This window comes from Rattus norvegicus, chromosome 11, assembly GCF_036323735.1.
Source record: "Rattus norvegicus strain BN/NHsdMcwi chromosome 11, GRCr8, whole genome shotgun sequence".
Taxonomy (NCBI): Eukaryota; Metazoa; Chordata; class Mammalia; order Rodentia; family Muridae; genus Rattus; species Rattus norvegicus.
The window spans coordinates 80,617,507-80,630,675 of record NC_086029.1 but is presented as its reverse complement, the minus strand read 5'-3'; the positions used below and the strand labels follow the sequence as shown (position 1 = coordinate 80,630,675).

Sequence of the window (13,169 nt, the reverse complement as noted above, 5' to 3'; positions counted from 1 at the left end):
ACATAATTTATATTTCCTCTCAACAATAAAACAATTCAAAAGATATATTAACAGCTGTATAAGACTCCATTGTGTAAATGTACTGTTTTCATTACTCATTCATCGGTTGCTGGACATCCAGGCTGTTTCTATTTCCTGGCTATTGTACATTCACACAGTGGAATATTAGACAGCCGTTAAGATGAAACTATGGACTGCACAGGTAAATGAATAGAACTGGAGCCATTGTGAGGTAACCCAGACCAAGAAAGACAAACGTTACATGTTTTCTCTTATATAGAGATGTTAGCTTGGACTCTAGATTCGTGGGATTCATTTGAAGTACCCGTGGAGATTAGGAAAGTAGTAAGGGGCCATTGTGGGTGTGCTTTTAAGAAAGGTGACATAGAATAGAGTGATATAAAGGAGGAAAAGAGAATAGGGGAACAGGAAGGGTTAAATGAAACAGGAGATGGGAGGGCAGGGTGGGTGAAGGATTATGGGGAAGAATAACACTTTAAAAAATTCTAACTATTGTAAAGGCTTCATAAAATATACACATAGACATATAAAACAGTTTAAAACAGAATATGATGGGATAATATTCCAACAAGGTACCACATGCCAGCAAATAGTAACCCCAGTACCAGAATGGATTACCTCCTTTTGAACCATTGGCCAGTAAGGTCCCATAGACCCTCAAACATTATAGGTGATTTCCACTGTTCTTTGTTACCTTCTAGAATAACCTGCTAGCTTTCATGGTGCTGGAAGGTGTTCGTGTGCTACTGGAAGAAAAAAGTAACCATTACCTCCACCCAGCTGCAAACCCTATAAGCTACAGTATTAACTAATCCAGCAGGATATGCCCATTAGGGAAATAATGGTACAAATGTCATGAGAGTGAATAACCACTTTCTCGTTGATCTAAAGTCCACTCCATGAAGTGGAAGCAGCTTGTGGAACTGTAATGGGACCAAGAACCTGTGGATAGATGGTTAGGGAGAGGCCCCAGGGGAGAGCTAACACTGCTGAATAGACATAGCATTAAAACAACTCCTAATGACCTATTGCCACACCCATAGATCCTCTCAGCCCTCATTAGGGAAACTTTTTCTTGAACTAGCTGGCAGTTATCAGAGACCCAGTTAACATAAGAGACTGTAGAGTAATTACCCACAAATGGGACATACCTACCCAACTCCTTACTTCAGGGCTCAGGATCTTTTCCAAGCAGAGGCAGGAAGACCTAGAACTTACAGTACGTAGACAGGACTGGCCTTGAATCCACTGAGATCCACCTGCCTCAGCCTCCCAAGTTTGGGGATTAAAGGCATACACCCCCATACCCAGCCTGGGAGCCAGTTATTTTAATCTTGTGACCTCTAGTAGGTTGACCACACTCCAAGGTCATCCCTACTCCCAAGAGCAGTGGGCAACACAGTCGGACTCAACAGGTTTGAGGAAGAATAAAACTGGAAGTGTGAGTAGATCTGGAAGGACTTGAGAGACGTGAATATGATCAAAATTCATTGCCTAAATATTTAATAAAAATACTATTTTTAAAAGACCCGTTGAAGAGGGACCAGAACGATGGCTGGGTAGTGAAAAGCACCTTCTATGCTTGCAGAGGGCCCGAGCTCATCTTCCAGCGCACGGGGCGGTTCACAACCTCCTGCAGTTCCAGGCTGAGGGATTCAGTGTCCTCATCTGTCCTGAGCTCATGTGAGGGCACCCACATACATTGTTAAAAATAAAAATGAAATATTTTTAAAAGATGTGTTGGAGAACTAGAGTGCTTGCATAGTCTGCCTAAGGTTCTGTCCTGGGTTCAGTTCCTAGCAACACAAACATACACACACACACACACACACACACACACACACACACACACACACACACACACACCTTTAACCCCCAAATTTGGGAAGCAGAGAGAGGCAGGCAGATCTCTGGATTCAGGGCCAGTCCTATCTATGTTTCTGGGACCTTTTTCAGAAAACTGTATGATGCTCCAATTTAAAATAAAGCAATTAATATCACCAGGTGTGGTGGTACATAGCTTCAATCCCAACACCCAGGAGACAGACACAAGTAGATTGCTGTGAGGTCAGGGCTAGCCTAGTCTACATAGTGAGTTCCAGGCCAGCTAGAGCTACATAGTTAGACCCTATCTCGAAAGGAAAAAAGGTAATTACTATCAAGTTCTAACTGAAAAGTTCTTCAGATTTACAGTATATGTATTTATACAGAAATGAATTTTAGATATATCTAAAGGAAAAGAATGTACTAAGAATAATGTCTTAGAAACCAGTAATGCTAGGAAGAGGGCCTATATAATTTAATTTTATTGATAGAATATATTTTAATTAACATAATGATTATATCACTGATTGCTTCACCTTAGGAAATTTAAATATTTTCCCAGAAATCCAATCACAGTAAAGTATGAATTAAATTTCAGGCCAGTTAATTTAGATAATTAGATAATTAATAATTTAGATAATTTAGAATTTAAGAGATCTCATTAGTAAGATCAGTTAATTGTTCTTATTTTGCAGCTTCTTATAGAGCATATATTGATTATCTGAATATATTAGGAGTCTCTTCTCTGAGATTACATACACTAAGGTAGACCGGTATTGTTTATTCTGTTTTACTGCAGGAGCTCTGCAGGATACCAAGATAAGATTTTAACAGAAGCATCTTAAAATACTGCTGATGTTTTGATCATACATTAAACAGGATCTGACAAGTCAATTTCAACTATATCCGTTTATGCAATTGAGGGATGCTTTTTTTTTTTTTTCTGGTTCTTTGAGACAGGGTTTCTCTGTGTAGCCTTAGTTGTCCTGAAACTCAGTCTGTAGGCTTGAACTCACAAAGATCCACCTCCCTCTGCCTCCTGAGTGCTAGCCTTAAAGGTGTGTACCCCCATGCCTGGCTGAGAAATGTATTTTCTAAAAATAAGTTTGATTAATTTTTCCAAAGTTATACATAATTTGAGCTAAGTGTTTGGAATGCAGAGAAAGGAAGGCCATTAAATTCAAGGCTAGCATGGGCTAGAGTGAAAACCTGTCTCGGTGGGTGGATTATATATACCTTACCATGCCAAGATTGTGGTGGTTTGAATGAAGGGTCCCTCCCTCACAGTCTTGGGCATTTGAATACTCCGTTCCAGTTGATGGTTCTGTTTGGGTTAGGGTTAGGAGGTGTAGCCTTGCTGGGAGAAGTATGTCACTAGGCATGGGCTTTGAGGTTTCTGAGGCCATGCAAGATTTTAAAGCCATATGCTGGTCCCAGTTCGATTTCTCAGCTTCCTGACTGTGTTTAAGGTGTGAGCTCTCAGCTTGCTGCTCCAGATGCCCTGCCTGCCTGCTGCCATGTTTCCATGCAGTGATACATACATACATACATACATACATACATACATACATACATACACACACATATTATATATACATATATACAATCATATAAACACATATATAAATATATGTAATATATACAATATAACATATAATACAACATAGCTATATATAATAACCATAAATATATAATATCATATAATTATTATACCATATATAATTATTATTACATAAATATATCTATTTCACTATTTATGTATATTTAAGGTTGAACTTTACTCAGGTCACTGTGCCATACACAAAGGTTATTTGGGCAGTAACAGAAACAAACAGAACCCCTCACTTCAGACATTTTTGTACGCCGTACTAAACCCTGTGAGGTTGTAGGGATGAAAATCCCTGTTCCCTGTTTTCAGAGTATATGGTCTTAGTGGAGGGATTTCACAGCATGCATTTAACACACACAGATGTGAATGGGGGAATGAGTGCCTTGAAACGTGTTTTCATTCCTAAGACAAAAGTCAGCCAGTCCTCTTCTCTTGTCCTGACAGTAGGCTCCATGCAGTCTTCGCCTAAGATGTTTGTAGTTTAGATAAGAGTATTTGGAAACTGTCTGTGAGCACAGGTCAGGCTGTAAGACAGGGAATGTTGTTTGGTTTGAGTGGAAAAGTGTGCTCATTCTGTGTATGTACATGCATATGAAAGCTGTGTGTGTTTAGGGGTGTGCAAGCCCCCGGTGAAGCTGGGGGTTCAAGATGTCTAATTTTGTGAAATCCTCAAAACTCATGCCCGTCCCTTCTCCGCAGGATCAGCATCAAACTTCAGCTTTTTCCAATGGATGAAGTCCTTCTTGGTCCCCTCCTGCAGGTCTGTGCCCACTGGGGCTGGTACAAGGAGGGATGAGTGCCCCAGAGGCTTGGGAGGACCGTGTGGTCTCACTCCTGGCTGTACTTGGGCCTGTGGTATGGGACCTGACAATGGAGAAGATCCATGAGGTTGGCGCTTTCTCCTCACTGGTCCCCTCCCTCGGTACCCAGCACCTGCTCCACACTGCTTCACCACACTCAGGACCCAGCACTTGTCCGTCACTGTCATCCACACTCAGGACCCTGCACGTGGCCGTCTCCTTCTACCACACCTCTTTCCCAGCTTCAGCTCATCAGAGACTCCTACAGGCTCATATCCCCTTCCCTTCATGTCCTCTGTCCTCATGAGCCACGCCTTCATCTAGAATCTGACTACTGAGTGACAGGTCACCGGAGTTGTTCTCAGTGAGTTTACAGTCAAAAGAACACATTCCCACCAATACTTAATCACACCCAAGATCAAAGCTCAAGGGACTGTGAAGCTGGATCTCCTGCTTCTCATCTCAGGCCAGAGATAGTTGGTGTCACCGTACTGCAGACGGACACTTTAGTCAAGTATGACCATAAATGAAAGGCCGTGAGGCGCTGTTATGACTGCACATGCACGCATGCACACACACACACACACACACACACACACACACACACACACACATGCAGAGAGAGAGAGAAGGCAACGCTCCCGTGACCTCTTCCCTGTGACTCCTTCCCACTCTAATAGGAAGCCAGAACGTTCTCATCCTTTAAGACCTCAGGGTTCTGGAAACTTCCTTCTCCTGTCGCTTTTCAGTAGCAGCAGAAGCCAAAGCTGAGCTCCGGGGTTCATTTGGTTGCATCGTGATGGTTTGATTTTGAAACTCTAGATGTCCAGCTTATGCTCGCCAATGCCGGCACCTCCCACACCTGGATGTTGCTAATGAAGCTCAGGAAGGTGTGCTCCCTTGCATGCTTTGGTTTTTAAATTGCGTGAGTTGGAGAGGGAAGTGTATGCACATGAGCGTAGGTGCCCTAGGAGGCCGGAGTTGTGAGAGTTCTCTGCAGCTGGAGTTACGGCTGCCCAACTTGGGTGCTGGGAAGAGAACTCCAGTCCTCTACAATCTCTCACCCACCGAGCCATCATCTCTCCAGGCCATACCCTAGAGCATCCTTTTTGAGATAGCTCTTTGCCAATAGTGGAAATCTGTTCAAATTGACACAAGAAGTGAGAGTTTGGTGCTTGGGATGACAAAGAAAAGGGTGTAGGGGCATGGAACCAAAGGGAGGAGGTGAAAGAGTTGGAGGAATGGCCTGGAAATGTTTTCACCTGCATTACATGTCCTTGGAGCTGTGGTAGATGAGGGGTAGCCTCCCACCTTGTCTGAAGCATGAGGCTGGGTGACTCAAGTCACAGCATATGGACATAGATTTCTTTCCTCTACAACCTAGTACTGACAGAACGTAGATAAAGTTCTAGGTTTGGCATAGAAGCTGCCTACAAAAATTTGAGTTTCAAATGTGTGGGTGGGGATATTCAGCATAATTTGATTTACGAGAATATATTTAGTCATTTCTGGCTTGAAAGCCTAAGAAATGGCCACAGAGTTCACCATGGTTCCTTTAGCTGTACTCTGAATTACTGGAATGTCATCTCCAAGGTCACTGCAGGCCACTGTATTAGGAGGGTGCTCCTAGGAAAAGGCAGCCCTTCGGTTGGACAGAAGTTAGTCCAACCACACAACTCCTTGCTCAGTGCGTGGCTCTGGACTAGTGAAGTGGACTGTGGAGCCTTGGCCAAGTCAGCATCAAAGTTGTTGGCCACGCCACGACTCCTGGGTGTGTTTTGTGATGATTTAGATGAGGGAAGGGCCAAGAAGTGGCTTAAAAATAGAAACTGGTAGCCCGTGCTTTCTGCTCTGTAATTTTGACTTTTTCAAGAATGTCCTCCAAACCGAAGGCGAGTCGCAGTTAAGTGTGTTTGGGTGAAGGATTTGGCTATGCTCTGTTCTCTATTATGTCCGTACATCACGGTTACTCTGTGAGGTTAACCTGGAGCCCTAGCAACCGTCCAGACGAGGGTTCTGCAGCAATTCTAGGAAGCTGAGTTCCCTAAATCCGGAAGGATGTGTGGGTTTTCCTGTTTTGTTTTGCTGTTTTTGTTTGTTTGTTATGTTGTGTTTTGTGTGGGTTGTTTGTTTGTTTTGGCCACCTCTGTTTGGCAGGTCCTACCCTTCTAGAGGCAAATTCAGTTTTCAGGAACTTTGAACCCAACTAATTTAGATTCATGTGACCTGACACTTGGCAGGGTCCGCTGAAGCTGCTGCTGCTTCAGTTCTACAGACGTGCAGCCTCAGGCCTCTCTGTTTGCATCATTCTTTAGATCTTGTTTAACATTCCTGATTTTGAGCACTTGAACACCATTCTGAGTGAAGTAGCTGATTCTTTTGGGGGGAAGATGTTCAGCTAGAATCTGTACCTCTGTGGGAACTCAAGGACTAACAAGCTGTGGACCCGCCATGGAGGGGCGAGACAACAGAGGCCTGTGGAGACAGAGGCATCCTGAGGCCACGAACTGAAGAGGGACATAGCTAAGAGCAGCTCTGCCTTCTGCAGCTGCTAACACCTTCCTCTGGCACAGTGTGGAACACGGTCTTCACTCGTGTGTCCAGCAGGATGTACGTGTAGAGATTGTACCAGTAGACTCCAAATCTGGGCTTCTCTTGGTCTTTACTACTTTGGAACCCAAAGCATGAGCACTTTACCTCTTAGCTGCTTGCTGAGTAACCTTGGTACCCTAGAAATAACTGTTCACTCAACTTCCTTCCTTCCTTCCTTCCTTCCTTCCTTCCTTCCTTCCTTCTTTCTTTCCTTCCCTTTTTCCTTCCTTTCTTCCATAGAATATCTTTTATTTGAGAATTTCATAATTATCACTAAGCGATGCGTCTCAATCATGTGTACCATGTCCCCGGCATCTGCAACACACCCCCTTTCTGTTTCATGTCTTCTTTTTGTGCAATAACACTGAGTCCAATTACTGCTTCCTGTCTGAATCTTAATTGCTCCCGTTGATCAGGAGAGATGATCTCATGAGCTAGGAGCAGTGGCCATTCTGTGTCCAAAGGACAGCATTTCACAGCCCTCCCTGTTCTCTGCTCCTTCTTTCTGCTCCTCTTCTTTCTGTTCCTCCGGCCTTGGTGACAGAGATGGATGTGGATGTGTCATTTGGGACTGAATGCTCAGTAGATGCTTAATCTCAGCATTTTGACCAGTTTTGTCTCTGTATTAACTGCTGCCCACTACAGAGAGAAGCTTCTCTAGCTAAGATTGAGGGCAGCACTAATCCGTGTGTGCAAGCAATAACTGTTAAGAAGGCAGTTTGACCACATGTCTTTTAGCAGAACAATGGTAGTGAGTTCCTTGCTGGGCTTGTAACCTCCTAAGCCTTCACTTTTTATCAGGTTTATGGTACCAAGTCTTAATTCTTTTCTGTGGAGCGGGCCTGAAATCCAATCCAAAAGCATTTGGTTGCCCCCATAACCTTCGTGCCACTATTGCAACCACAGGCACGTTTTGCCTGGAAGGGTGGTTTTGTAGGGTGCAGGGTTGGTTCTGGGGATATCACTGATATCCGTTCTCCCTGCAGCAGCCTGTGTAACACCTCAACTTTCTTTCTAATGAACCCAAGCAGTTTCTCTTTCCACTCCTCTCCGGTCTGTAGCTTTGTCTCTCCATTCTCTCATTTGACAAGAGAACAAAGAAAAGTTACAGGGGCTCTCACAGAACTGTCTTTAGTGTGGTCATCCCTTATTAGAAGGTTTTATAGTGTTCCACTTACAAATGGTAAACATTGCCCTCTTGACTTCACTTGATACTGTATCTCCTACTTCAAGTTCACAGACTGTTGTAGTTCCCAATGTGTTTTAAATAGTTAAAGGCATCGTAAGTGTTAGTACAGCCGCCGTTTGCACAGCATCTCATTCTGGGGCGGACTGGCTTCCACAATTCACCTCCACCTCTTTTTCCCTTCTCTCCATCCTATGTCTGTCTCTCCCTGAAGGAGCCTGAGATCCACCCGGGAGCAAATCATCTTGGCACCGTCCCCAGCCAAGGTTGACATGGCAATGACTCAGCTTACCCAGGACAATGCAGACTTCGCCACCCGAGATCGTTACCACCGCTCTTCCTTCCTGAGTCGGGAACAGCTGATGCCTCCCTACTAGACCCTCGCTGGAGCCCTCCTTTCTAGAAGCTGCTGTGGAGCTGAGGGACCCAAACCTCAGAACCTTTGGAAGTTGCTTCTACCAATAAGAAATCCCAAGACTGGTCTTCCCACCACAGCCTTGGACACCGGAAATCACATTCCAGACACTAGGCATGGCCATGGCTTCCACGTGCTTGAGGAGCCCACAGGCCACCAGGATAATGTAAAAAAACAAAATGAGAGTTCTTATTCTAAGAGCCATAATAAATACTTCTTTTTAATTTTATTGTTTTATTTTATTATTATTTTTAATATATATATTGTAGCCATTTTCAGACACACCAGATGAGGGCATGGGATCCCATTACAGATGGTTGTGAGCCACTGTATGGTTGCTGGGAATTGAACTCAGGACCTCTGGAAGACTAGTCAGTGCTCTTAACTGCTGAGCCATCTCTCCAGCCCCCTCTCCTGTTTTACTTATTTTTTAGTGTATACTACACTCCCATGGTTCCAAGACACAAAATATAATCATACACCAGTGAAAACCTCCTTCTCCTCCTTGGTTCTCGCCTGCTTGGTGCCCATCCCCCATCAGAAGGGCAACTACTTCTCACACCTACAGCAGCCACCTCTTTCCACACAGGAAAGGTTCTTATCCTAGCATTTTCATCTGCAAGTGCAGCTCTGTATACACATGTCCTGCATCCTGCTTTTCTCCCCTAATCTGCCGTGGAAGCATTTCCATGAAGATGCTTATTTACACAGTTTCCTCGTTATGTCTCGATGTCTGAATGTGCCTTCATTTATATGCTCAGCCTCACGATGACGGCATTTTGATTCATCCTGATATTTTGCTATTACAGCCACTTCTGCGATGAGTCATTATGTTTGTGTGCACAGTCGTGAAGGATACCTGCAGATAAATTCGCAGAAGGAGAATTGCAAGGATGAGTGGGGGTGTGCATTTGTAAGAAATGTCTTTTAGTTTAAAAAGTCAAATACTACGACAAGGCATGATAGTCACCCGGAATCCCGGGACTTGTGAGATGGAGACAGAAGAATTAAAAGAGAATCAAAAGTTTGAAGCCAAGCTGGATTGTACAGTAAGACCCTAAATCACGGGGTAGGGAGAGAAGTCACTATGAATTGCCTAACGGTATATCAAAAATATGAGTAGTCCAACTCCAACACCTTCACAGCTGTTTTGTGCTATGAATGGCACCAGACGACGACAGGACTGTTGGTTCTTCTGTGAGCTAGACCTAGCACTTAACACAAGCATCCTGCATTGTAGGCCAGGCACCTCACCCAGCCCCTCACCCAGGCTCCAGCTCCACAGCTGGGTGTAGAGGGGTGGACTGCTGGCTCACCTCAGACACTTTCATCCGTTCTCCTGAGATGCTGTGCTAACCTTTTCTGTCGCACATGTTCAAAGTGACACATCCGGGATTTGGAAGAGTCATGGGCTCTACATCTTTAACAGGGCCATACACAATTCAGAGCTGGGTGTACTGTGGACACATTTTGTAGAGCACCTGTGTGTTGGATAAAGGGTTTAGAGTAGGTGAGGTCTGAGAAGGGCGTGAGGGGTCGGCTAGGTCTTATAACCTTCTTTTCTAGAAAGCAAGCTCTCATTCAGGATGGCTGGAAATGACCCAGCTTTGCTTAAGGAATAAGTGTCTGAGCACTTTCAGGCATATTTAAAGAATGCAGACTTTGGGTTGGAAGCAACACCACAAAAGGGGCCAGCAAGATGGCCTAGTGGGGGCACAAGCTGCCATGCCTGACCACTTGAGTTCTATCTCCAGAATCCACAAGGTAGAAGTGCTGTACTTTTTCAACACACACACACACACACACACACACACACACACACACACACACACAATTTTGTGAATTTTTTTTAAAGGACACAGTTTGGAGAGATAGCTCAGTGGTCAGGAACACTTCTTTCTCTTCCAGAATCCCCAGGCTCAATTCTCAGTACCTATGTGTTATCCCACAACCGTCCTTAACTCCATTTCTAGAGGATCAGAGACCCTCTACTGGCCTCTGCAGGCACCAGAGAATGTAGTATATAGCCATACTACAGGCAAAATATCAACACACATAAAATAAAACAAAATAAGATAAAATAAAATAAATAATAAACAGACTGAGCTGGACATGGTTTAATAGCATTGCTTACGAAGTTGAGGCAGGAGAATGGTGAAATAAAGCCAACCATTCATGAAAGGCTCAGGGTGGCAATCCCTGAGGACCTGTTTTGCTTTGTTGGCAGGGTTTCAATGTGGTTCAGGCTAGCCTTGAACTCACTATATAGCCCAGGCTAGCCTTAAACTTACATTCGTCTGGCCTCAGCCTCCAGATCCAAAGTTCCTTTTAAAGAAGAACCTACATTCATGAAGTTTCCTATGGCTGCTGTAATTAATCACACATACCAGGTGCCTCTAAAAAAAACCAGAAATACGTTTTTTTTCATAGCCCTGGAGTACAAAAGTCTCAAATGAGTCTTAATGGGTCAAATGGGTCAAAAATGAAGGTCAAGCATCAAAATTGAATCCAAGAGTCCAGAAGCATTGAAGGAGTTTGTTTTGTGACATCTCTAGCTTTGGTGGCTGGCAGCCACCTGGATTTGGGACCACATCTCTGCATTTTAAAGCCAGCACCACATGCCACACTACCGTGGCATTGCCTTCTGGGGACATGTGAAGTCCATCTCCTCCTCTGTTTTCTAAGGAGGCATGTCATTATACAGAGGCTTCTCACCCTTTTGCCCAGCACAGAAGACTTTGACTGCATCTGCTTTTGCTGTTTTGAATTCTGCACACCAGACTAAAAGAGCAACCTCTTGAAAGAAGAAGGGTAGTGAACTGGGATGGCTACAGAGCTTGAATAAGATACCAAGGGCAAAAATTAATACCCAGAAGATTTGAGAAGAGCATCGTCCAATATGATTCATCCCACAGAGAAGAATAAGAGAGGACCAGGTCGTGACAAAAATCAGAAACTCTGACAGGGATTCCAAAATGAGCAGCTCTGTGTTGTGGGGCAGATGCTAAGCAGGTGGATGTTTACAAGTTATCACTCCAGTAAGGAGAGGCAGAAATGAGAGAGAGCAAGAGGACCAAGTCAAGGAGAAGGATTTATAGTCACACAGGAACACATGCCTCCCTCCTCTTGAAGAGACTACAGAACACCATTCTCAAGACCCTGTTCCAGAAGGGGAAGGAGTCAGATGTTATCTCCTGGTTCCTGGTTCCCCAAACTGAAGGGAAAGCCTAGGAGAACATTAGCCACCTCTGCTCCATTTGTAATGTGCACACATGGGAGTGCCTAGTAGTTCTGCATGGAGACAGCTTAACTGGGGTTCACCTGGAAGGGGTCATCAGCTGAGATGGAACATGTAACCTGACCACGCACGGGTGACACATGGAACCTCAGGTGGCACATTATCCAGTGTCATATGAAACCCATACACTACAGGTCACTACGATGAGTAAACATGCTTGTCAGTGGCTCATCCAGACACGGTTTATGCATGTATTAGTCAGGGATCTCTGGAGGAACAGCACTGATGACATATATATCTCTTAACCACAGACTAGATGCCTTTAAAACAGCAGAAATGCATTTTTTTATGGTTCTGGAATACAGAAATATAGGAATGATATTTCACTAGTACCTTACAGGCTGTGGTCCAGCTAGTCCAACATTGACTGTCTCCTGATAAAAGGGCCAAGAATCTGGTAGCTGTTCCATCCACGAGGCTGGACATCTCAACTGCTTTTCTGTTTCCATTGGAGTCCCAAAGAAGTAGGTTCTAATATCAGTGGAGGAACGCCTCAGCAGCAGGGTAGATGAACTTGCCAATGAAAGTGAGGGCAAGCAGGCGAAAGGCAAAAGCTTCCCTCTTCCACATTGTTTCATGTAGGCTGCCACCAGAAGTTGTAGTCTAGATTTAGAGTGGATCATCTTGCCTCAAATGATCCAGTTCCCACCCCCCACCCCCAAAAACGTTCCCAACTGCTGGAGATTTCCTTGATTCCAGATGTGGTCAAGTTGACAACAAAGGTTAAGCGTCATGTGATCCTCAAAGATGTTCTTAAATATCAGCCCAATGTATAAATGTGGCGCCATAAGTCAGAGATATTCCCTCCACAGCATATTAGACAATGTCTATATGAACATAATTATACCTGACCTTTTGGGAACATGAATGAGGCCCTTCCCTCAAGCCATTCACAGACTGATCCATCTGCCTACCTACCCTACTATTCATTGATCACTCCTCAGTCAACCCATCTATCTATCTAGCCATCGATCTTTCTATCTATTCAAGACTAGAGAAACTCTGCTCGGCCCTTCATACACTGGTGTGTGTCTCCCACCCACCTCACCTGATCCAGGTAACTCACCAACTGAAGAACTCTCAGGTGAAGATTCAATCACAGGCCACTCAAAAGAACTCCTCAGCCACCATCCTTGGCCTCTCTCTCTCTCTCTCTCTCTCTCTCTCTCTCTCTCTCTCTCTCTCTCTCTCTCTCTGTGTGTGTGTGTGTGTGCAGCCCAATACTAGAGCATTCTTTATTTTTTAAATGTTTTTACATTATTTTATGTATATGAGTGTTTTACTTGCGAGTATGTCTGTGCACCATGTACATGCTTGGAGCCTAGAATAGGGCTTCTGATCTAATGAGATTATGGTTACAGATGATTGTGAGCTGCCATGTGGGTGCTGGGAATTGAACCCAGGTTGTCTGGAAGAACAGTCAG

At 44.2% G+C, this 13,169-nt stretch overlaps 1 protein-coding gene across 5 annotated transcripts in view; it reads left to right on the top strand.

The window, feature by feature from the left end:
* Positions 1-8,676, top strand: part of Slc12a8 (solute carrier family 12, member 8) — a 149,675-nt gene extending 140,999 nt beyond the window's left edge. For 4 of the 5 annotated variants that reach the window (XM_006248423.5, XM_063270314.1, NM_153625.2 and 1 more), the window contains 2 exons: positions 4,154-4,214; positions 8,247-8,676. In XM_006248423.5, coding sequence (XP_006248485.1) covers positions 4,154-4,214; positions 8,247-8,409 — 224 coding nt within the window. In that variant the 3' untranslated portion in view covers positions 8,410-8,676. The remainder of the gene's footprint in view (positions 1-4,153; positions 4,215-8,246) is intronic. The other variant, XM_039088051.2, reaches the window with a different exon arrangement.
* The last annotated feature ends 4,493 nt before the right edge of the window (positions 8,677-13,169 follow it).